This window comes from Scleropages formosus, chromosome 3 (genome assembly GCF_900964775.1).
Source record: "Scleropages formosus chromosome 3, fSclFor1.1, whole genome shotgun sequence".
Lineage (NCBI taxonomy): Eukaryota > Metazoa > Chordata > Actinopteri > Osteoglossiformes > Osteoglossidae > Scleropages > Scleropages formosus.
The window spans coordinates 3,095,570-3,121,781 of record NC_041808.1 but is presented as its reverse complement, the minus strand read 5'-3'; the positions used below and the strand labels follow the sequence as shown (position 1 = coordinate 3,121,781).

At 47.9% G+C, this 26,212-nt stretch overlaps 1 protein-coding gene across 5 annotated transcripts in view; it reads right to left on the bottom strand.

Annotated features, from left to right (window-relative positions):
* The window catches only part of bahcc1b (BAH domain and coiled-coil containing 1b), an 88,788-nt gene extending 68,065 nt beyond the window's left edge, over nt 1-20,723 (bottom strand). For 4 of the 5 annotated variants that reach the window (XM_029250603.1, XM_029250606.1, XM_029250605.1 and 1 more), the window contains exons 1-2: nt 9,374-9,599; nt 6,026-6,347 (exon numbers count right to left, since the gene is read on the bottom strand). In XM_029250603.1, the coding sequence (XP_029106436.1) occupies nt 6,026-6,200 (175 nt within the window). In that variant the 5' untranslated portion in view covers nt 6,201-6,347; nt 9,374-9,599. Of the gene's footprint in view, nt 1-6,025; nt 6,348-9,373; nt 9,600-20,345 lie in introns of those variants that run through there. The other variant, XM_029250604.1, reaches the window with a different exon arrangement.
* Nucleotides 20,724-26,212: the final 5,489 nt, after the last annotated feature.

Genomic DNA, 26,212 nt, shown 5'->3' with positions numbered 1-26,212 from the left:
CCTCTAGATGAGTGCCCCTCCCGTTGGAGCGACCACGCAGCCTGTCACAACACACACACACCGCTAACACACACTGCCCCGTCCTCCCATTGCGCTGCCCCCTACTGGTCTCGACGGTTCGCTCGGCGCTCGCCGTCGTCAGCGGCGCCGGGACGCGTTCTCAAGGGGGACGGGATCCCACGTGCGGACGGGCGGCGCCGTGGAGCAGGTGCCGGTCGCCCCCGGTTACAAGCCTTCGTCCATTTCCACCGGGTGTCGGTTACCCGATCGGAGAGCATCCCGGCACTGACCTGACGCCTGCCCGCGCAGACGGGTCCGTTACATCGCCGACACCCCCCACGCGACCCGAACGCACAAGCGCACCTAAATGGCTAGAGGGCGAAGCGCCCGCTCTCCCGACCCCCCGCCCACCCCAGCACCCGCACGCGCCCCCCTCCCCCTCGAAGCAAGGAGCCGTTTTAGCGTTTTGTTTTGTGGGCTGTTTAAAATGTCATTTTTCTCTCGTTCTCCGACTTCAAAGCGGCTCCCTGAGCTTTTATTTTCTTAGCCAAATCCTAAAATTGTTCCTGATTTAGGGAGTTGGCGGCGGGCCGAGCGCCGCGGCCCCCGTGCGCAACCGCTGACTGGAGCCGCCGAGGAGCTGCGGCTCATTTACGGGCTGCCCCTGGCCCTCGCACCCACCCCGGGCTCGAGGCACACACGCCCTCGCCTTGCCTCACACACACACACACACACACACACACACACACACACACACACGGTCAGGGCCCTCCTACCAGCAGTGCTGCTGGGTTACGTTAACCGCTCGGTGTAAATCGCTCTCCGGCACATTCACGCGGGAGACCCCCTGCGTCCTTCTTCAGAGCCCCCTGGCTGGGTGGGGGTGCCCGGTGGTGACCTCCTGCCAGAGAGGACCATTGGTGGCCAGGAGGTGGCGTAGCGATTAGAGCTGCTGCCCTGGACTCAACAAACCCAAGTTCCAATCTGACCCCGAACGGACACAGTAAAAATTACCCAGCTGTACGTGTGTAAATCCTTCTAAGCAGCTCAGTATCATCCGCTGCTTGGCTGAATGAACAATGATTAGAGAAAGGAATTATTAACAATAATAATAGTAACAATAACATTGATATTGACAGTAAATTGGTCAAAAAAGGGAGGAAGAGTAGAAAGAGTTCCTGGTTTTGGCCCTTAAATAAACAGAATGCTGTTTAGAAAAGCATGGAACGTAAGGGGTTCCCTGCCCCCCACCCCAATCACCGAAGCAGTCAAACAAAGGCTGGGGGGGGGGGGCGGGAGGTGACGCGAGAGGAGTCCAAATTCCTTCCTGGGGAAGGAGGGTAACAGGGACGGGGGTTCGACGCGGGAGGAAGTGCCATTCGCGTTTCCGGAGCGGCCAATGTGGAGGACCACCGGGGACAATGGATGCGGACCCCCGTCGCCCCCCGGCACAGAGAAAACCACACAGACTCCAGTCCTTCGGTGGCGAAACCAGACTGTTGATTCACCGAACGTGAAATGAATGATTCTCATTGTCTCCTCATGTGCAGTTTGGGTTCCCCGATGGGCCTAAAGGGCACAGCCCGGAGAGCTGTGTCACCCAAGGGGTCGCGACCTTGACGGCGGCGCGGTCCACAGTGCCGCTTGCAGCGGCTCACCGTTTACTTCGCCCAGTGACAGCGTCAGCGGGTTTTACACCGATCCCCCCCACTTTACCTGTATGCGCCGTGATATTTAATGGAACTGCCCACCTCATCTGCACACCAGGAAGCCTCTCGTTGGGATGCGAACCCACAAACAGGATTGGGATGCGAACCCACAAACAGGACGTCGCTCTCCGCTTGATTTGAAACCCTTGTTTCGGAAGAAACAAAATTACCCCGAACTGTCCCACAACGGGGGGCAGGAATCAAACTCATTAATTCGTCACAATTTGGGTTTTTTTCGCTCGTTTCCAACGACCGCAGACGAACGGTGCGCATGCAAGCAAGCGCACCGATGTCCTCCTGTACGAAAGGAATGATTAACTGAACGTGTGAGAGCGTGTAAACACACACACATCTCCTGGGGGAGGGGGGGTGGCTTTGAGGGATGACACAAGACACTGAACAAAAGGGCTCCCCTTTGATGGGGGGACCTGAACTGTTGGCAGCTCTATAAATGAACCTCCATGTGCCACCATGACTCCTCTGTGCGTGTGTGCGTGTGTGTGTGTGCGTGCGCGCGCGCGCTTGACCACCGCAACGTTCAGACGCTGATGTTCGCCTCTGTTCAGACATAACGCGGCGTGTCAGGTTACGGCGGGCCGGGTGCCGACGTGCCCCAGCAGGAAGACAATGACGTGAAGGAGAGATGCCGCTCGGCCGCCACTTGGGGGCGCTCCGCTGTGGACCGGGTCCCCGGTGTGTTCGCGTGGTAAACGGCACTCTGCTGTAGGCCGCCCCCATGGGGGTGCCACGGCAATGTCCGCCCGGGTCTTACCCGGTGCTTCCTTCCATCCCGTGGACACCGGAACACCAGTGGGATGGGTGGGTCGCGACCTGTCCAACCAGAGCAACCACACCTGCAAACACACACGCACGTGGACGGCACCAAAAATAGAAGCGCCGCGTGCCCCCGACGAGTGTGATCAAAGCCAGAGGGCCCGGGGCCGAGCGCCGATGACGCGCCGTTCCTGATCTCAGAGGGGGCGCCGCCGCTGTCGAACCCAAGTCTGAGGGCCCGGCGCAAAATAAAAGGAGCCCGAGCGGGGCCTGACAGTGGCGCTCTGTGACTTTCTGAGAAACATGGCTGCAAGAGAATGAAGTCAGGGGGGCGACAGGAATAACTAGAAATAACCCGCGTGGGAAACGGGGCTGCTGGGGGTGGGGGGTGGAAGGTGGGAGAGGCGGGGGCAGGACGCTAAGTAAGAGTGTCTGAGGAATGCGGGTGTTCACACACTTCAGGCCACTTGTGGAACATCCATGGTCTTTTTAACTGTTCATATTCATAACTCCCAGAAGGGCTGGGGTCGGGGGTGGGGGGGGGGGGGGCGTGTGGACGCCCGAGCGCAGGAGCCCACAGACCGCACCACCTCCGTACACGCGCACGGGTTCAAACGCAGACGAGCATGTGGATCGGAGGCGCGCATCGCCACGGGAGACCAGGCGCACACCTGTGTGTGTGTGTGTGTGTGTTCTGTGTGTGTGTGTGTGTGTGTTCTCAGGTGACCGCCTGAGAACCTTGGGACAACACCCCACCCCCACTCTCACCAGGTCCTGTATTAATAGGTCGAGTCCCGCAGCAGAGAGACGCCACAAACCCAATTCATTTCCCGGATGTGAAACGACTGCCAATTTATTAATTAGTCATTTATGAGGTGACGTCATTCTAATGAATAAAGCGCAAAAATGAGAATTAATACCTGAATGTGTGTAGCATTAAAATCCTACTTTTTCACTGTAAGGTCATTTGACTCCGATGGATTTTGCGGAAAGTTCATAATGTGAGTTTGGACACGAGGACAAGTTTTCATTTAGCGCGTCATCACAGTCCGTCGGCATCTGGATTGTAGTAAACTAGAGTAAACACGCCTGGGTTGTAAATAAGTCAATTCATTTTGAAATCTTTTTTTAAAAATAAATTAATTAAATCGTATTTTAGGTTGGGGTGGGGGAGGGGAGGTTCTGATGACTCAGAAGAGATAAAAATTCAGGGATAGAAAAAAAACAGCGACGTGCTTGTAATAAAACGCACGCACGGTACGTACTTTTTACACTGAAATGTAGTACGAGGCGGAAGGGCTGAAGAAAGGCCACTTAAGACCATAGCTGTAAAATATCAAGATGATAATAATAATAATAATAATAATAATAATAATAATAATAATAATAATAGTAATAATAATAATTCCTTTCTGACCATATTACTGAACGCGTCTGAATGAACAATAAGGAGCACAGAGACTACAGATCTGGCGAAGACACACGCGCGCGCGAATGTATTACGTGTATAATCGTGTGTGTGCGGGTGTGTATCTTATCAACATTCGCGTACTTTATTTAAAATGCAGATCTCGTGCTGTTTAAAGCAAACTATTGATAACTATGGATAACAGAAACACTGCGGAATAAGAGCTTTGTTTCAGTGAGACACGTTTATATGAACAATACTTATTGTTTTTATTCCTCTTACAACTGGCGGCGTGATATTACTGTTATACAATAATAATAATAATAATAATAATAATAATAATAATAATATATGCACGGTGATGGTATTATTATTATTATTATTATTATTATTATATAATTGATGGTGGTGGGGTTTCGCTGAGATGTTTTTCTGGACGGGTAGAAGAATTTCCTTTAAAAGGTGGAATCATTTCTATCAAGTTGTCTTCGTCTGTTTCTTGTATTCCGTTATATTTCACATTTCTCATAAATCCAGGGGACACAGCGGGAACTCTGGGGCTTTACACCCATTTACGCCCATTTACACCTAAATTTACAGGTAACATGTAAAAACAGTTGCCAATATTTTACCTGCGTTGCCTGCACGTCAATGTCTTATATTTTCTTTGTCATTCTGAAAGCATAAAATAATCATAAAAATTAAAACATTGGTATGTCCACGGTGAATGACGTGGATGAAACAGGACAGCGAAACCCGCTGGGCTGTTTTTTTTTTTCCTTCTTCTTCTTCTTCTTTTTTCTTTCTTTTTAACCGCGCGTGGAAACTGCCGGGATAAATAGGAGCGCAACACACAAAAAGCACAATTTTACGTAGAGGCCCGGACGACCCACGTGACACAGACAATGCACTGATTTAATATCCCTTAAAACACAATTCCGCAGAAATGATAACACGGTCCACGGCCACTCATGTGAGATACCCCCACCCCCACCCCCACCCCCTCCCACACCCACACCCACACCCTCACCCTCACTTACTTATCATTTAGCCTAGGCATCTAGATGCTCCTAACAGATTCCGCGCACATGTGACCACTGGCAGGCACAGTGCACCTATTTCAGTATGCAAAATATGTATCTCACACACACACACACACACACACACACACACACACTTCTGCTGAACTAGATACCTCGGCTACTTGTTAACCCCACTGCACGCGCTGTCAACCCATTCGCACCCCGTCACATTAAGGTCCGCTACAGAAGCCGGATTTTCTAGTGTTACATATTACATGTTACATGTTACAAACCGCCTTCTATACTACGCGACCCCCGCAATCGCGCGCGGACACCCGGCCTTACTGCAGCATCAAAATAAAAGACGGGGGGGGGGGGGGGGGGGGTGCGCGCGCTATTAAACGTATCCAATGTGATGATCAGAGTAGAAACAAATACTGGAAAATACCGGAAGACACTGGGGAAAAAAAACACACAGAAACACCGACAGTCATTTCTTAAGAAAGAGGATCACGGTACACAGTAAAACACAGTAAAAAGCAAACAAAACAGGGTATTTTTTCCATGAACTGCGACTGCCAGCAATAGTACTAGTCCAGCAGGAATTACAGCACAAATATGACATTCTGCTGAAAATACTCCTTCAGCTGCCGGTGCTTCAGCGCGCGCGCACACACACACACATACACGCACAGGCGCGCGCGCAGGGGTTACGAGAAATCTTTACCAAAAATCACCACATATTTACACATCAATTAGGGAGAATTAGAATAAGTGAGATCTCCTCTCTCCCCCCCTTTTCCTCTTTTACTGCGCGCGCCTCCGAAAGCTCGACTCTCGTTTTATGACGAACGCGGAGAAAGAGCAGTAAACAGTTCCATAAAAGTTAATAATATTGACACATAAAAAATGCGAGGAGTGCGGCGCTGGAGCCGATCTGCACAAAAGCCGCGCTGTCCCCTCGTTCCCTTTCGCAGTCGATCAATCAATCAGTGAATCGGGTCAATGAACCGCACAGGTTCGCACTGCAGCACAGAGAGGAGGGTGAGGGGTTCGAGCCCCACAGCGAGCGACCACCTCAAAGCAGAGCAACAGCGAGCAGGGGAACGCACCTGAATGCGGGGCCATGTGGAGGGCGGGGGGGTAGTACTTGCCCGGCTGGAAGGGCCCGTGGGGGGGCTGCACGGGACCGGGGCCGCCGGGGGCGATGCGGGACGCGGCTCGGTGCACGAGCGCGCCGCGCTCCGACAGGAGGTGGGCTGGAGGAGCGAAGTCCCGGCCTTCCATCCCGTCCGCGAGAGGGTAATCCGAAATGCAGGAGGGAGCGCGCGGAGCGCATGAAACGCCACCCAGATACAGTGTTATAATCCCCGGAGAGGAGGGCGGTGGGGAGGGCGGCGGGGTCCCGGGGTCAGGAGCTCCTGAGCATCACTTCTGCACGAGACCGGGGAAGAACAAAGAGCATTAGCGTTCCTGCTCGGAGGAAGCGGTCATGCGTGCCGCTCTTCATTTGTGCTTCAGACTGGCCATAAAAACGTCACACTGGTCATTTGTACTTCTTTCTGAAACTTCATACGTCACGCTGCTCGCCCTACACGTCATTATTTGTGTTCGTCGGCGGAGCGGGACGCGACACTCCGCTCTCTTTGCGCACGCAAAATAACCCGCGCGCAGCTCGCCGCAAGATGCACGTTAAAATTTAAGTTTAAATTTAAATTTAGAAAAAGATAGTCTGTACAAAAAAAAAAAAAAAAAAGATGCAAAGACGGGGCGCGGTGGACTGGAGCATTCGCACATTTCCAAATTACTAGCGCTTCCCTCCTCCCTCGTGTGCAAAGGAGAACATTCCCGTTCGAGTTTCTTTGCGCTCGATAATCGATGTATCGGGAACAGGAGCAAACAGCACCAGCTGGCAACGTACTAAATTATTACAATGACATTTCTCCGCCAAGGATAAAAATTGCAGCGCCTTTGCTTTGTATGGATTTTGGTTTCAAACTCTCATTCGTAAATTGAAGTATTATAATGCATACTGCAGAGCAGGCCAGGGTATTACACGTTGTAATTAAGTAGGATTTAAAGCATATTATATAGAGCAGATAAATATATTCTACATATTTATATTTGTATTCTCGCAACAGTGGACTATATATTTCTTGTGTACGTGTAATATATTCACGCACATGTGCGTGTGTGCACATATAATTATACATTATACATAAACTGCACAGTGTCTGATAAATGCACATAAAATCTTTAAGTATGCCCTTATTTACTGTATAATGATGAGTGACTGCGAAGCGGTGTCTCCCAGTCTACCTGATTCTCTGCACTTTCTCACATGTCGCACACACAAAGACACGTCCAGAACACTCCAGAACACGCCCAAGACTGTTACAACAAGGCCGAACCTCGGCTTTTTTTATCGCCCGTCATCATCTGCGATAAGCGCGCAAAGAATAAAAAATGTGAAATGTGAAATAATGCAAAGAGCGCCTGTCAGGCTCCACTAACACACACCTGAGCAAACACACGCTAATGACTCACCCTCCCTATTATTTCATATTTTTAAATAAACTCAGAAGTCGGCGGCGGCCCCTAGACGTGGTACGACTTGTAATAAATTGTAATAATAAAGTGTGAAGTCGGCGGTCCCGCTTTAAGCGCCGCGCGGCTCGAGACCTGGGAGTGCACGTGCGCGCCGTCGCTGACCGCGCTCGCGCCCCTTCCCATCCCTTCCCTTCCCTTCCCGCCGCTGCTCTCTGGACGCGCCGCGCGCTGCCTGTTCCGTTCGGCGGCCGGAACCCTGAGGCCGCGCGCGCCGCGTGCTGCACATTTTCTTGAATTTTTTAATTTTTTTGGTACATTTTTTTCCGCTAAAAACGAGGAACGCGGCTGACTTACACGTTATGCTATTTGCATGTTAACGCCGCTCAAAAAAAAATTAATAACGCGAACGCCGGTGCGAATATTTACAACACGGGAGCGTTTCGTGCACGAAACGCGGGGTGTTTGTGTTGGAAAACGCGTGCGCTGCTCTCGCGCGACACAAGAGCACACGCATGTGTCATACGTGTGTCGTACGTGCTCCGTGTTTCCACCGAGAAGACGTGTGTTTTGCTACACGCTCAGTCCGTCTCAGGTTAATGAATACAGAGGAGCGAGACGGAGACCGGGTTTACCTCAGGGATATTTTTTTATTAGCCGTGTTGCCGAGAACACAACCGTGTGGCGTTTTCTATACGAACCAGCGCGGCTACAAACATGCGAAAAGACACGGGAATCACACACACACACACACACACACAGTCGAGCTGCGGGCCTCGCGGATAACTACGCACAAAACTAATGTAAAACGGGTCGGTGTGTGTGTGTGTGTGTGTGTGTGTGACAAGGGAGAGAAGCGGTGTTCGGCGGGCACGCGGGACTCGCTCCTCGCGCGAGCTCGCGCCGCGAACGCCACTTCTTTCACATCACGGATCAGTCCGTGTGCGCGAGCCGAGCGCCGCCGCTGCTGGGAACTGGCTTATCTTTTCCAACACTTCTCCCCGTTTACAGTGTGCAATAAAACTGCCCAAAAGTGGACACCGGCCCTTGTTCCGCGTTAAAGTGTGCACAAATTATGTGGAAATTGTAATGACTTAAAAATGCGTGCTGTAGAGCGAGAATCAGCGCGCGGCGGCGACAGCGACTCTTCCGCGGAAGCCGTGTCCGGCTGGAAGTGCCTCTCCTGCGGCTGAGCGGTGTAAACAGAGCCGGGGAGCCGGAGGAACGAACGGCCGCGCCGAAGTACCTCACACAGAACACACATAAATGCACAATTAAACAAAAAAAACCCCATAAAAACAACCATTTAGAGAGTCACAATGTGCCCATGCGCGCGGCCCCTAAAATCAAATCCCAAATGGATCAAGAGCCGTTGTATTTTTCCTCCAAAAATAACCAAATAGGGCATTTTCTCGTAGTACATTATGAATTCTAAACATCCCCCAATTTCATACGCAGCGAAACATGTAATGTTGTGCCGTTTGAAAAGCAAACTGACTGTTCGCAGAGACATTCTCAAAAATGTAAACGCAGCGATTCATTGTCCAAAAAATCCACGTTTATATATTTGTGTCGCAATGTGATTGAATAAACGAAATCTTAACATGTTCATTTTCTCTCCCTTTCAGCAGCGTATTTTATATATGTTGATATATTTATTTAAATTTATAGAAATATATATATAGGTCCACGCATTTATTTTATTTTATTTATTTTTTTTAATTTTCAAAATAAAGCAAACTACAATGTGTCCAAACAAATTATATTTCCGCAAGTCTCGATTCAGGTATAACATTTGAGTGTAATATATATTCTACGGAGAATGTTGCAAAGAAACGGCACATGAAAAGCGTATGTTTATTAATGCGCATTCCAAGATTAAAAAATACACAATAAATAAATAAATTACTTACTGGTAAGTTATTCCTTGCATAACAATAACTGTTTGAAAATGTGGAAAAAGTTAATTTAAAAAAAAAAAAAAAAAACAGTAATGCATGAGGCTGAATTCTTTTTGGAAAAAAAAAAAAGAAAGAAAGATGTGGAAATGGTTACATCCTGGTCTGTTTGCAACGTGCAGTTGAACAGATGCTCCGCACTTTCAGCTGCTAGCAAACCGAAGCTAGGAGCTCCACACGGCATCGCTCTTTCCCTGCGCCGCCTCGCGCTGCTCGTGCCACTCAACTGCGGAGGGACGGGGGGGGGCGAGGGAGGAAGGGTGGGCGGGGGGGTGGCGGCACACACGCAAGCCCATTGGTCGGATGCCTGAATGCTAATCAGCTCGTGCCGCTCGCCGTGCCGTAAACAGGCGCTGCCATTGGACGCCGCGGCGGGCCAATGGCGCGTCAGCTGGAATAACTTAACAGAACCGCGGGCGAGCCGTCTCGTGCTACCGCGAGCTGCGCAGCTCGCCTTGCGCAGCCGAGGAGGCGACCCGCATTAATGTGTACGGCGCGTTCACGTCGCAGGAGCGCTCCCGCGATGCATGTTCTATATGCATTTTAGCCTCATTTACCAGGAAGTTGGGCATGGACAAGGTACTGAGCTAGGGAGCCGGTCTCCTGTGAAGAAGAGAATCTTCTCACAAGTCTCCCAACACTTTTGTAATGGATCTAAAATGGCCCGTTAGAAATGTATTATTACGTTCAGATTCATGTCATATTTTGTCTAAGTTAAGAGCGGGGCTGCCCGCTGCGATTGTGTAATGAAGACTTATTGAAAAGGATACAATATATCTCAGACATGTGGCCGTGAAGGGTGCAGCCTAGACATGAAGTGCTTTATGGTTTACTGTAGCTGTTATTGTCATTCCAGTCCGGGGGCAATGCAAAGTTATTGGGCAGGCAGCCCTGGGCTCTGCTTTGAAAAGTTCTTTGGCCATAAGCAGCGCAAGTGAGACATCACAGAAACAAAAAGTTATTTCATGCTGAATCATATAACCTAGAATTAAATGGATAAGGGTAAGCGATGACTGAATCAGAACCCAAGTGTGTAATTCTTTGTAAAATGATGGCACTGCTGCTCAGTATGAATCAGGACATCATAGACGACTCTGAGTGTGTGTGGCCCGCAGATGCGTGTAGGACACTGGGGAGGATTCGAGCCTTTTTTATTATATATGAGACCAGCGTTTCAACATCTCAACAAAAGAAGTGGTACCGCCTCTTATGAAAAAAAAAATAACTGTTGTCAGTCACACCGCATGTAAGCAAACGGAAGAATTTCACTGACCATTACACTTTATAATGGATGTTTAGGCCCAGGCACGAGGAAGAGGAACGATCTGAGGTGTCCTGCGCGTTATTTGCAGAACTCAGCGCTAAGAATCATGCGACCAGGCCCGTACTAGTGAACCCAGTCAGTCTCCATTCATTGTCCCAGTGAAAGCTGTAAGAACTAATCAGAGAAGAAGAGGGTCTGCAAGAAAACATTTAATGGCAAAAATTAAAAATGCAACCACTAAAACACCGATTACTTTTGCTTAAGAACACTTTTACTAATATCAAGACAATGGATTAGCTCTGTCAACAAGATAAATACCATTTGTTAATTATTCCAGATCGTTTCTTGTATAACGGGTTTTCATTACTATGCTGGGATATTTTGCCAGTGACGGTTGTCTGCTCCTAGAAAGGCTATTACAGTTATTGAAAAAATATAAATCCATTTTTACATATTACTCCCGGAACGTAAAGAGTTAAAAACCCGAGGTTCACTCAGGCTCGCCTCTGATTGGCTGGACGCTTGCCAGAAGACTGTCAATCACCGAGTGTAAACAAGGCTCTGATTGGCTGTTGGCCAGTCCGCACTGGGCTGCCTGAAAAAAGCAATTACTGGCCCTGCGGTTTCAAGGCGGCCCGCAGTTGGATGATGAAAGGAGATAAGGAGGGGCTGTTTCAAGGCGTCCCCGAGGCGGGACCCGGCGGCCCGGGAGCCGGAGGGGAGTCGCGAGCCGCCGAATCAAAGGGCGAAATTACACGTTGTATTAAAATATGGAAGCTGCATGCACGGATTAATGCCATGCAACAACAACAGCAACATCAACAGCAATAATAATAACAACATCGCAGCAGTTCGAGCTGGAACGAGAAACGCACCTTTATTTCCAGCGGAACGTGCAGGGAGTCCGATTTGGGGGAAACGCGAACGCGGATTCTCGGCGCACGAGGCGACGCCGACGGCCGGGCGAGACGAAGGCGGAGGTCGCGGTTGCACGGAAGACACACGAAAATTCCCTGGATCCTTCTCTTTGACTCGTTTCCACGCGGAAGAGTATCCCGAGGTTCGTGTCGGAGTCATTTACTTACTTAATAATAATAATAATAATAATAATAGGACTCCAGACTCCCGCGACCCTAAATCCGGACAAACCGTATTGAAAATGTATCTGGTTGTATGGCTGGAAAAATAATAATATATAACAATTTATAAGGACAGCATTGCTCACCATTGTCAGAATGATTCGTTGTGTGTTTCGCGTTGTATGACCTGCAGTTACACAATTTTACAATCTCAAATTATTTGTACTCAATGTTTATTATTATTGTATTATTCCGGTTTTATGCCGTAGCTAATGTGAATGAAATGATTAAAATCGCCATTCGTAACATTGTAGCGCTCGTGTTTTTTAAGAGTAATTGAGCCTTTCGCTCCTTTGTGTGCCGACAGTCGCGCGCTTCTCTCATACATCCATCCAGTGACATTTGTTTCACACTTTATACTTTTTTTTTTTAAAGCGGTGTGTTCAGCTCTGCCTTGACAGCCCTGCATGTGTCGGGCAACAGTTTTTCAGTGTGCATTTAAATAAATTATAGTCAATATAGTTCTCTACATTGTGCTATAATACCATCTTCCCATAGGCGATATCACACTGGCCTATAATTAAAGACAGACGTTTACAGAAAGTCTTATTTTTCTCATGTGTATGTTAATTTTTATATTTATTTTTATTCATTTATGTTTGTTGTTTTATTATAGGGAGCTGTGTCACCCTATAGGATTTTTGCACATGCTAAAAATGTTTATTTGTAATAATCTCTTCAGGGCTGAATTAAAAAAAATATTTTCAGTGTATTAAATGAAGGTATTAATTGTAATATTTCTAATTTAATATGAAGATGTTTTTTTACGTTATGTTATTCAATTATTATTTTATTGTAGTTGAATAATTCAATACTTCCATTTTTAATTTGTATACACTTTGCGAAGTATTAATTATTTCCAGGCACAGGGATGATGAGGGGCAGGGATGAAGGGGACAGCTATGCAGTATGGTTATTGACCTCTGAAATGCACATTAGTGTTTGGGACACTTTTTTACAGCCGTCCTAACTCCAGCAGAGTGTTTGACTCGGGTGTTGATGTGGACACACAGATTTACATTTGCTCTTGTATATACTCCAGCTGTAATATTGGTTCCCATAACACTCACATTAAAAGAGTAGAATAACCCCTTTTTGAGTTGTGGGTAAATGCATTATAATCACATCATGATGCAATGTGCACGCCACATTTCTAACCAGGGTTCTTGCCCTCATGAACTATTCCTGACTTGATTTGCAGCACACACTCGCTCATTGTACTCCGGGTGTCCGTCCCTGTCCCTCGTCGAGGACCACGGAGGCCTCGCTGCTGCACGTTGGCCACATTTTCACGTTCGAGGCGATACAAATTAATACAGAGAATTTATTCATGGAAGTCAAGCCTTCTGCAAGTTCTTTAAAGCCAGGGCTTTTGGGGAACACGAGAAGTCCAAACAGTGGGAAGCTGCCCCACGCGTGGACCTTCGGATGGTTTTCACCGAACGCGCAGCAGCCGCAGTTTTTTTTTTTTAAAAAAAAAAATTCCTGCTAATTCTCAGGATTTTAAATTTGCGGCCAAGTTGTACCGCTGCCTCACTAAAGCGAAGCTCAACAATAGGCCGCGTTGGGACAAAAAGATAACATTTCTTATCCCACAAAAGGTCCAGTATTTAAAACGCCGGCACGCATTTGTCTTGTGACAAGAAAAAGGCCTTTTATTGCGAGATTTTAACGGGTTCTTGAAAAGTGGGCTGTGGGGTCCTTTGTACAGCAAGCACAACAAACAGGGACACACAGGGACACACGGACCCGCACGCACACACACACACACACACACACACACGCAGTGTCTCCTCGGCCCCTGCCCCGCGTGCCAGCACGAGCAGCCGCGCGGACGGACGCGGGATAATTAATGCGGAGTGACTGATTGCTCTTGAAACAAACCGGTCCTGGGAAGAGGATTGTCGGTGATCAATGAAGCGCGTCTGATTGACACTTCTCCCTCCATCCTCCACCCACACCCAGAGCCTCATTCCAGAGCCATCTTCCACCCACACCCGGGCCTCCACCCGCTGGGATGAGGCCTTCCTGCTGGAAGGCCCAAATGCTCCTTATCTCCTTGGTCTTTGGTTCCACCTGGATTTCTGTCTAAAGCGTAGTGCACGCAGGTGAGCTCGGCCTTCCTCCGAAGCCTTGAGGTGCCTGCGCACCGTGCTCTCGGACACCCCCACCCCCTCGGCTTGCCAAGTAATTGACACATGGCTGTATTGCACACATTCACCAGCAAACTCAGTGGCTGCGTCCTGTAGGTGATACCATGGAATATGTTCAGCGAGTGTAAAGGGTACACAAGGCCTGTGGGTGTGTGATGCCATCAGAGACCTCAGCACCCCGAGGCCCATTCCTCCGCCAAATGTCCAACACGCCCACCATTTTCTTCCTGTTAAAATACACCTGACGTCCGGCGGCACGGATGAGTGTCGCGGTTTTGTGGTTCTCTTGGGCTTCACAAGAGGAAACATAGCGGCCTTTACATTTCCACCTGGGCCACAGTGAGGACACACTACAGCTTTTTTAAAAATTTTTTTTAATCGTGTCCAGTCTAATGTCCTTTAGTGAGCCTTGGCCGCTGTTATGAAACTGACACTTTGATAAATGCACACATATTTACAACAACAACAATAATAATAATAATAATTATAAGAATAATATGGACAGCTTGTCTACTCAAACCCATGTTAGTGTGAGACTTCTGAGTTGTTCATTTTGCGCTGGAAAAGTTTTCACTTTTTCTTATCTGCAACACTTTTTGGAAACTAGGAGGAACTAAACTCAAAAATAATTTATGCATAATAATTTATATACACACAGAGACACTTTCCATACAAACTGTATTCTATTCAAGATTAAGCGCGACCAAGGGGCACTTTAATAAGGAGTTCACCTCGTGCTCTCAGGCGCTTGGGTGAACTTCTCAGCCTCGCTGGCCCCTCATCTGCAGGGGTTAAAGATCTCTGATCTCCCTGGTAGACGCTTCAGAGCCATGACGTAGTCAGGTATGTGTGCTGAAGTACCAAAATATTTCACAATAAACATCTTAAAGATATTTTTACACTTAATTCCCACAAAAAAAGCAATTTTTTAACCACGTACTGAGGAAAAAGCCACTCTTTGTGCAGTCTGCCTTTTCATTATTGCAATTAATGTGCGTTTCCCACACAACACCTTGCTTTTATAGCTTTACCATGCTGAAGAAGGTAAGTCCTCGGGCAACAGACCGTGTGGCAGTACAGACCTTTCAGGTTCCCATATTCTGCAACCAAATGGGCTACCCTGACTTTGCAGCTGCTGGTTTTTTCAGATTTTTCAGAGTTCATGGCCATAAATTATATCTGTGTCAGAATGAGGCAATTAAGGGACACAAGTTTGGACAAGGTTTTGCACAGGACACGTCTTTTGACGGAACCCAAGTAAGCAGTGTGGGACCAACCTCTAAAAACAGGTATATAAATCACTGCAGCTGACAACCTGAGTCAACCCCCTATTGCAGCTCCCTTTTCCAACATATACATACATATACATTTGTGTGTGTGTGTGTGTGTGTGTGTGTGTGTCACACATTCGTACACACGCTTCTCTCTCCAGTCACAGTTTTCCGAGCCATCAGACAAAAAAAAAGACCATTGTTTTTCAGAGGAAATGACACAATTATTGGGAATGCTTGCTTCTATGAAATATTCCACACGCCCGTAAATATTGGACAGCGAACGAAGCTCGAACCTGTCAATTTATACTCCTGTTAGGACAAGATCTTTGTGGTATAAACAGAGTGACAACGGGGTAAGTCACATGGTTAGTGGTTGGCCCACCTTTTGGTTGCCTTAAGTTGCACGGCTCCTATTTACAAAAAAAAAAAAAAAATCCAAATGTCCCCCAAGGCTTCCGGATGGACACTACCCTCAAAGTGCCTCGTGTTCTTGTCACATTGCACAGTGGACCACTTGTCCTCAATGTTTTTTTTTTTTAATTAATTTTTTTGCATGAGAACTGGACAAGGACTCATAGTCAGCAGAGACTGCAGTCATCTCCCAGAAGCGATCGGTTGCTCTGCGGGGGGTCACTTTACTCGCTCTGCGCTTTAATTTACCCTTTTTTTTTTAAATATTTTGCCCGCCGCCAATGGAGTTACTTTCACACAGATTTCTGCAACCCGGAGGTTTGCAAGTTTAAGAGCCGAAAAGGCCTTTGCCGCGCGATGGAAGTCGATGGCCGGAAATATGGTTATGAATAAACTTACTTTCTTTTATGTAAACGGACAGTGTGAACAATTTTGGAGGCACGTTGCTCACTGCTGATGGACATTCGCTCCAAGGTCACGGCGTTCAGAGAGGCGAGACAACGCACGTGCGCTTCCAAGAGCCTCGAACACACACGCGGGGAAATGAAAATTTCGGATCGACGCGCTCGCTGCCTTGTCTGCTTTAACACACACACACACACTTCAATAAAGTCCAGTCCAGGGGACGAGGTGCTACCGGCTCGGGTCAACGGCAGGACCCGAGATTTGGGCGCAACTCAGCAGTGGCGCGAGACGCGGCGCGAGCTCCTCCACCGCGACGTTTTTTTTGTTTTTTTTTTGTAGAAAAGAAGCTCCAGCTGAACGTAAACACGGTACCTTTTTACCATATATCACGACCGTCCACTGGCCACACAGCTCAGAAAACATCCTTCGGTGCTGAAACGCATCCAACATGTTTCATATGCGCGTGACATTTCTTAACGCATTCATTTGAAAACTTCCTTTCTCGTGCTACTCACGGGGGAGGGAAATAACGTGGAAAACAAGTTGCAGATACTTTTTTTCGGTGTTTACAAATTTCGGACAAATATAAAGACACGTTGGGCGCGAGGCCTGCGTGGAAAATGGCGTAAAGACGCGCGGTCCTTGACGCGCGACTCCAGCGCGCGTGTCCATGAAAACTGGTTGAAGATAAACCCTTTTCACGAGCACAAAACACGACACACACTCGTCGCGTTTTTTTTTTTTTTTTCCTTTTTTTTTCTCTCCCAGCGATGCTCCGCTTTTTACACTCGCATCGCGGCCTTTTCATTCGCTGCGTGATGGAAACGTGGAGGTGTCACCGGGTGGTGGTGGTGGTGTGGGGGGGCAATCTATTCGAGCCGCGCGTGGAAATGGGTAAATTCTCACTTTTCCAGCTCGTGTACTAAAGTGGAGCCCAAACCCGGGTAAGAAAGCAGAACATTACTTTTACGCACAGGACAGAGAGCACGTTGAAAACAAAGGGTGTAACGGTGCGCCACGCGGCACGAAGGTGAGTTTGAAAGAGCAGTGATTGAATACATTCACTTGTAGATATGAATGTGCTTATAATATCATCCCCGGAGAAGCCCTGACTGCTGTCAGGACACATTTTGAAATTATTGGGAGACATGCAAATAAACCCTGTAATCTCTGCCTGGCCTCAAAAAGTTAAATATCACAAGCGAGATAAACAAATAAAATCGCTTGTAAGTTATAATCCTCGGACTGGACCTCGTTGAGGAAATTTGTTTTAAAAAAAAAAATAAAAAAAAACCTCCTCGTGGGAAGAGATCAAAAAGAAGCACCAGCGCGGGGCAGCGCAGCTCTGGATAATGTTTAGCCACGATAGGTGTGTATTTTATGACTTGTTATACAGATGTTAATTATTAATTATGTGCGCAGACAGGAAGTCTATAATAGGCCCGAACAGACAATCAATCCTGCGTTTATTTAACGGCGCTTTTAATGTACATTTTATTTGGATTGAGAGTTTATTTCAGCGCGATGTGCGGCTCACACCAGAATACACACCATTTGTGAGAAACTCAGACAGTGAGTGCAGTTAATAATTGCCCTCACCCCCACCCCACCCCACTAACAGTCCTCATACACCACATGCACATTGATGGTGGTGGTGGTGGTTGTGGGGGGGGGGGGGGGGGGGGGTGATTGACTATGTGTACAAAAATTTCACACACAAAAAAAAATTCAGAAAACCACACACACACCTCATTCAATTCACAAACTGCGCATTTAAGCAGAAACTGCCTCTTTAAAACTCTTCAAAAAGGCGCAGAAAGGCTCTTCGAGCTCACTAATGCAAAGTTAAATCCATGTTCTACATGTTTTACACGTAAGTAACTAAAGGGTAAAACACAAAGTATATATTAGCTATGGATACACTCTTTCTGGAGCAGCTCCTGTAGCTCCAGCTCCTCCAACCTTTACCACTAGTGCTGTGTGTGTAAATACAGTGTAACAAGGTGCATTATTTGCGGGCAGTGGCAGGAAACCAGCATCTTCATCGCTCTATGAGTCCAGTCTCACCAGAGTGAACATGAAAGAAGCAAAGAAAAGGCGGTAAAAATGGACATGGCCTGAGAAAAGGTGTAAAACAGCTGCCGAAAGCAAAGCTGGATGTGGCACCGTGTGTGTGTGTGTGTGTGTGTGTGTGTGTGTGTGTGTGTCTCTGCTGAGCTTCTGTATCTCAGAGGTGATGTTTTTCAGAGTGTGTGATGACCTTGGGCTCCAGAAAGCCACCACTCAACACATCCCTCCATTATTCATCGTTTACAATAAAAGTAAAAGGCCTCGCGAGCTGTAGTCAAACTGCCAGTGGAAAATATACAAATATGTCCATATAGTGGCTCGCGCATCATATGCAAATACATATTTAGGCAAATCCAGTTATTACTCAGACAAATAGGTAGATAAACTCAGAGCACAAACGAGCCCTTAAACTTGCAGTTGACTGTATTGGGGGGGGGGGGGTTATTATTTTCTGCTAAGCTCAGTTGAATAAAAACAAGGGAAAAGGCAGAGTTTTGGGGTAAAGGGCACGAAAACACAGTAAACCCGTCCAAGACTTGGAAACAGTTTACCGCTCAACTCAGAACTGACAAAAAATATTAAAGAAGGGGGAAAAAAAATACTGATCAACCAAACACTGCCACACAGTCATTTGCATGCAAGAAAGACTAAATTTCCTGCGAAATGTAGAGGATATGGTGTATATGTATATATATATTATAACATATATAATATATATATAACACATAAATGCATATATATCGCACTTGTATATATACGTATAGAAATGCTGCTATACATGTCATACACATATATAATTGTGTAAATGCATATATATTTACAGAAATGCAATATTAGAAATATATTGGAAAATATATAAGCACTGATTGTGTGTCCAGACGAACGGTACTAACTCACTGTGTTTTACCTCACTGTGTCCTAGGAGTCGTTCCCCCTCTTTTGCTCTTTACTCGGAGTGCCGCCGCACGGGTGCGAACGGCTCGAGACCCCCCGCCAAGAATGACCATTAAAAGCGTTTCTTACCCTAACGCGTCCATGTGGCTCGCGAGGTAAAAGCAGCTCGTTTACCTTCTATTCCAGAGTGAATCACCTATTAGCGTGTGAATAATTTCAATTTACTGCGCAGTGCAATGAGGCGTGGAAATGCGAAATTAATAAGGGTTGTGGAAAAACAAAACTGACATCAAAGGCTCGGAAAAAAAGATGAGGGAAAATCCTTAACTTCTCTAATTACGGAATGCAATAAATTGCCTGTGAAGGCTGTAAATTACATCTGTATTTCCATATTTACTCTGGAGTTCGTCGTACAAATGCCAACTATCAGCGTGTATTAGGAATAATCTGGATTTTGGGTACGTGTGATAAATATATTCTCCATACGACAAGGACATTTCCGTGGTACAAGTTTCTTTATCTCCAATCATTCTTCTTCTTCTTATTATTTATTATTATTATTATTATTGTTATTCTTGTTTATTATTATTATTATTGTTATTATTAATATTATTATTATTATTATTATTATTATTATTACGGTTATTATTAAAAATTACTATTATTACGCACACATTCATTGTGGAGGATACATTTTTAGCATCTCAAGGTAAAGTTTCATGTTCCGTGGTTTTAATTTCCTAATTGATAGTGACACTGATAAATGAAATAGTGTAAATCAGAAAGCACCTACCTATGTAAACTGCAGTCCCTGCAGGAGAAAAAAAAAATTCCTAAATGGCTAAATCAATATTGATTGATTTATTCAGGAGGAAAAAAAAAATGTTTTTAAAAAGGAGAGAGACTGAAAAATGTTAAAAAGATGGTAAAGCCACCTGGACTTCCTTTTCCTTCATTTAAAATCCAGAAGAAAAAAAAACATGCGAGTTTTACGCACAACGTTAAAAGAGCTTCGTGTTAATAAATAAATAGCGCTTTTGATCTCTTTTCCTAATTTGTGAAAGAGCAGCCGCGGACGGTCGTCTCCTTCCTCTCCTTTCTTCTCGGGTCCTTCATGTGACACACAAGAATGGTGCTTCTACCTCGGTTCCTCTCCTTCTCTCCTCCAGTCGAGCAGATCCCCATCGGCTCTCCAGAAGACCTCCAGCAAGAGGCCTCCAGCAGAGCTCCCGCGTCAGAGCTCCACGAGATCCGTCCCATCCGAACCCAGGAGCTTCTAGAAGGTGCTCTCCTTCTCCACCAGAAGCTCTCACTCACCTCAGGACGGCCGGTGCTCCTCCGCTACACTGGGGCTCCTGACATGACGCACCGAACTGATGGAGAGACCAACCGACTCTGATCTCCTTCCCCAATTGAGGCCATTCCTTCTCGCGCTTATTAATTGGGGGAGGGCGCAGTGCGCTCGCGGCCGCGCCGCCGCCCCCCCTCCCCCTCTCCTCGTGCCATTGTTGTGCTGTTTATTGCATTTTGTTTATATATGTACTTGACTGTGGTCCTGAGTCGCGCGAGCGCCGGGACTGTTGGAGAGAAGGAGCCCACCTCGCCCCCCACCGCCTAGCCATTTACCGTGGTGCAGCCGCACAGCTCCCATTTTTAGCACCCCTACTCCACCACACCCCCACCCGCACCCCCCATCCCCCCATCGCGCAAGGTAGCCGCAACAATTCCCTTCGCAAATGAAACAAATCGACGATGGCGACATGTGGAAGGAGCCCGGAGTCCTGGAGACGCTCCGCTGGAAAGGAAAGGCTGTGTCTCTTAGCGCGCGCGCGCGCACACACACACACACACACACACACACACACACACACACTTTGGTCCCCTCCAGGAAACCTCCACGACCTCCGTTCTTGCACAAGGTTCACTTTCGCATCCTTTTCCCCGAGCGGCTCCTGAGCGGACGCGCGTGCAGGGGGGACCCGCCAGGGTCTCGCGCCGAGCGCAAAGTTAAAGTACGGATCCCACCACTCCCCACCTCAACCACCCACCCACCCCGTATCCCGAACCCCGAACCCCGGCCCCATCCCCCCCGACGACGCGACACCTCCACACACGAACAGAGAGCCGCGGAACAAAAACACGCACACAGTGTTCGCTTCTCTCCACCATACTTTACTGGATGCACAAGGTCCGAGGACTCCCCCCGGCCCCCCTCCCCCGAAACGCCGCGCGGGTCCCTCCGCAAGGTGTCCCGTAAGCGCGCAAAAGAGAAACGATCCCCGCGAAAGTTTGCAGCCTTAAAAGGCGAAATTAAGCCTTAAAGGGGACGCGTCACTTTTCCGCACGTCCCTGGAGCAAATCTACGTGCCCTACCTTTAAGGTCACCGCCCCGGGAAGTGTGACGTCACACGATTAACCCTTCCCTCGCCGCGCGGGAGGGGGAGGGGGAGGGGGAGGGGGGCGCCTGAGCTGCACGTGTGACCCCCTTCACTGACACTGTGGCGCTTTTGCAAATGTGTGTGTGCGCGCGCGCGCTAATTGAAAGTTAACTCCTGCGACAGGTATGTTTTCTGCAGGGTTGGTTTTTGCGCCCTTTTCATATCCTGCGTTGCTATTGAGCTGTTACATTTACATGTATTTATTCAGCAGACACTTCTCTCCAAAGCGACTTCCAACGGAGACTATGTAGTGTTATCAGTCCACACACCTTTTTCACCATGGTGACTTACACTGCTATATACACTACTTACACTGGGTCCATACATCAGTGGAACACTCACACTCTTTCTGTTACTCACACAACTTGAACAGCATGTCATTGTACTGTGGGAGGAAACCAGAGCACCTGGAGGAAACCCACAGAGACACAGGGAGAACACGCAAACTCCACACAGGCTGAGCAGGAATCGAACCCACATTCTCTCGCACCAGACAGCAGCGCTACTCGCTGTGTCACCGTGCCGCCCACTCGTTACTATACGAGGACCAGTGAAGACATTTATATCTTTACTGCTGTTCCTCAAATACAAGGCTTTAACGGAAGGTGTTGGGCTCCAGAGGTGCCCGAGGTTCAGAGCCAGTCCTTTGCTATTACATGATGTTCCTCACGGTGACCTGACTTCCCCCCATTAGTGTGGACAGCGGGCCTGTGGGGCCATGCTCTCGATGGGGTGATTCCATGGGTAACAGAGGTTAGCATGGATCGGCCTCCATCTACAGGGCGAAAACCGGAGCAGGCCGGAGCTGCTCTGTCCGCAGGGCAAGAAGAGAGGCGCTGCGCAACGGGGCCCGCGGTGCCTTCCCTTATTAAACGTCCAAGCAACATGACACTTAGAGAGGCACTTAAGTACACACCGAGTAATGCAGTGCAAATATTTGTTTTGCTCGCCATATCTTGGCGCTTTGTTAACAACGTGACTTCACCATCTTCGCAAGCGCGCTTCCCGCGACGCACCTATGCATTAGACTAATTATAGGACGGGCCGTACGCTTGTCGTCACCGCCGCAATTGCAGAGGCGAACCGCTCGGGAATGACGGGAAATTAAAAAGTACAAAACTCCTGCTTAACTTGCGCTGCCAAGCGCCATTCGTTTGGGGAATTGTTTTCCCAGTCCCTCCAGTCCTGGGGGTAAAATACGGTATCTGGTGAAAAACAAGAAGAAAGACCTGTCCCTTTAGGTGCTCTGTCCCCTTGTGACCCCCGTCACCGTTCAGGTGAGACTTCTCTTGTTGAAAAACAGACTCGATCGGCTCTTTTACTGGAAATTGTTCAAAGGTTACGTTTTTGGCCGATTCTTTTGCATCTGTTTTTCCGAGGGCAGAAAGGTTCTGCTTCGTAACCGATTTTTATGTAACGTACCACGAGAACACAGGACACGGGAGGAGAGCGACGGGGCGGAACAGACTCCAACGAGTCGATAAATCTGTCTTATCGGGGCGGCCGTCGGCTCGCTGCGATGCTCAGAATCGGCATCGCGAAGGGCTCTCGTGTATCAGGAGAGATGCGATGCGATCAGGTTTCTGAAACGTTGACCACTTTTTTTTTGGGGGGGGGGGAGGGGGGGTTGGAGAGACAAGTTAGAGAGCAAGAGAAATTCAGAGTTTATTTAGCTGCTGGTAAAGCACAGGTTCAATAAGGCAGTAATTATGGTAATTAATGGGATGAGGCATAAAGGACTCCATTCACACCCAGACCTGTGTCCCACGACCCAGGAATTCGAACCCCTCCAATCCCATGTGCTCCCTTTGATAACAGCGGATAGCCCCATCTGTCAACCCTCCTTGTCACATCTTCCCTTGAACTCCAAACGTGTCCAAAACACACAGAAGGCCGCGCGGAAGAATTCAGACGGCATCCCGAAGATGCTCTAAAAATAGCGCTCGTCCATCAGCGCCAGGGAACGCGCCGCAGCATCACGGTGGGACAAGCCTCGCTGCGTGTTATTTCCAAAAACACATCTCTCAAACTTTCTGGCCTTTTTGAAAATGGGGTGCGCAGAAGATGCCGCCAAGGCCGGTGTGCTTCCCCACAAAGAGGAAATCGAGATGAAGTTCACCGATTCCGAACTAAGGGTGACCTGATTCCCATACGGTCGCGGTTCACGTTGCTCTCTTTCTGCTTTCCGTGAATGAATGAATGAATGGGTGCCTTATTATTAATTTAAATTAAATTACATCTGCGTTAATTTTTACTGAAACCAGGGCACGGTGATCGAGCGCCAGGACATGCCCAGGTGCCGGGGCGGTGTTTCGGTAATCCTTTTTACCAGTTTGCTAAATTCCAGGGTTCTTACTGCAACAGGAGCGGCGAATGTGAGTTCGTATCATATACAGCTTAACAAATTGTAGGTCCCAAGACTGGTGTTTACAGCATCACTCGGCAACCCTGTACCAGGCAGCATGGTGGTTAAGGGTATAAAGGATTAACTTTGAAGTTGTTGGTTCAGGAGCCAGGAGGTCTGTTAATGAAACATTGTATGTATGGAATATTATCCATGTATATCAATGAGCGGCGCACCTTTGGACACACGCTAAGTAACATCCTAATTGGATGGCAATATATTAGCTTTCATTGCAGCTAATCTGGTTTTCAGGGTGTTCTATCACTAGCCAGCGGGTGGCGTAGTGGTTGCAGCTGCCTCCTTTCATTTGAAGGGCATAGGATCAAATCCCACCTGTTGTAGTTCCCCTTGAGCAAGGTACTTAACCTCAGTGACTTACATAAAAACAAAAAAAAAAAAAACAGCTGTATATATGGGTAAATAAGCAAGTGTAACAGCTTGCTTTGGAGACAAGTATCTGCTAAATGAATAAATGTAATTTAAAATTTGCAAGCGACAGAAGGCGTTCAGCTAGAGCACCGGGGCCTTTGATGATTTTTCTCTCATCAAGCCACTAAATCATTTACTCTGCGACGCACCCAAATTTTACCTTCTTAAGCCACAGGTGGAAGGTATTCGGAGATTTGTCATGCTGACCGTCAAACGTGACACTGTGCAAGTGATCGAAGAAGAGATGTTTGTTTAAGCGTGTCGGGCAAATTAAGGACCAGCCCAGTTGTCTGTAGATAAAATGCGTCTCGCGGACAAACCCGACAAACGGGAGCCGTCGGAACGACAAAGGACGGCCACGCTGACACACCTGGGCGCCTAGTTTTTTCGGGGAGGAACGTTCAAATTAGTTTCCACAGTTTCATAAAAGACTGGATGGGCTAAAACACGCATCAGCAGCTCGCGGGGAGGGAAACTCAAACATGTTGTCCTGGACCACGCCGGGGCCGACACTCTGAAGACTCCAAGGTGCTACCGATGAATAAATAAATAAATAAATAAATATACAAAACACACGAAAACCTCCTACAGCTGACCCATAGCGAAAAGGAGAGGGGGGAAAAATCACTTAAATGTGTGAAATGGCATCACTTTACAGGCCCCCATTCAAAGCATAATGCTGCTCTTCATTTGGAAGGAGCGACAGAGATTATGGACAATTTTTTGGCTAATAAGCCCCTCTGTTAAGGTTGGTGGCGCTCGCTGCCAAGAGCACTGTCTATAATCTGCAGTGATTGCCCAAGGGGTGGGTATTAATGCCTGCTTCTTGTCTAGAAAGCAATTAAATCAGGCATGAGAGACGGTTTCTCGGCTACTGGAACTCAAAAGCATGGCGAAAAAATGACCTGAGCCCAAATTACGGCCAGCCTTTTATCCGTAAAGAGGGAGCTGGGAAGTCAGCTGAGGGGGCACATTTGCTAATATACATATGCATGCCACGAAAAAAAAAGCTATTAGACAGAGCGCCGCGAACAGAGAGGTCTCTCAAACCGGGGCACTGCCTTTTCATTCAGTTTTTTTCCCCTCGCTCAGAACAAGTTCCTTTATTGCAGCTGTTAAATACAGCTGCTGGAATGGGGGGGGGACAAAGACAGTATTGTGGAGCCCCTTCGCTCCTGACGCACATCAGTCCGAATAACCCCCCACCCTATATCACGACAGTTCGCCCCCCCGCCGTAAGAGTTCTGCTTCTTATGCGTCTGCAGCGGCGTCACGTGGGTCCTCGCATCGCCTCTTGTTTGCCACAAGAAAGAGCTTATGAGGTCGCTTGGGATCCAGCTGCCAGGCCGAGGGTCGCGGAGGAACTGCGTGGCGATGCCGACATGCCGACAAAGAGACGACTCTCTCTGGTGCTATCGCCCATCTTTCCATTCCTTCTTTTTTCCCCTCCTTTTTTTAATCTAAGGCTCCATCTCGCAGCCTTGGGCATCTCCCTTTGAGTCCGCTGGTAGCACGAGATGACCGGGTCTTCACCCGATTCCATAAGCTACGGTCCCAAGACCAGTGATTCGATTTCAAGGGTCAAGCGGGAAAACAATGAACGTTTTAAAGCGGAGGAGTGGTGTCACATCAGCCTGAGGGAAAAGGGAGAGGCAGGTATGAAGGAGCAGAAGCGAAGCTGCCGGTGCACCTACATAGGTAGGTGTCCTCCCCAGCTCTTCGAGAGAAGACCTCAGGCACTAGTACCCTTCAGAAGATGGTATGTTCTGGCTGGCATAGGTTGTGACTCGTGTGTTGGGCGTGGTGCCACTCATCGTCATGAGGACGTCTTCTCTCCAGGCCATGTGAAGAACCGACTCCCTCCCATCGTCTGCGAGTCACAAGACTCGGGGTGTTGGGTTCCCGTTGGTAGA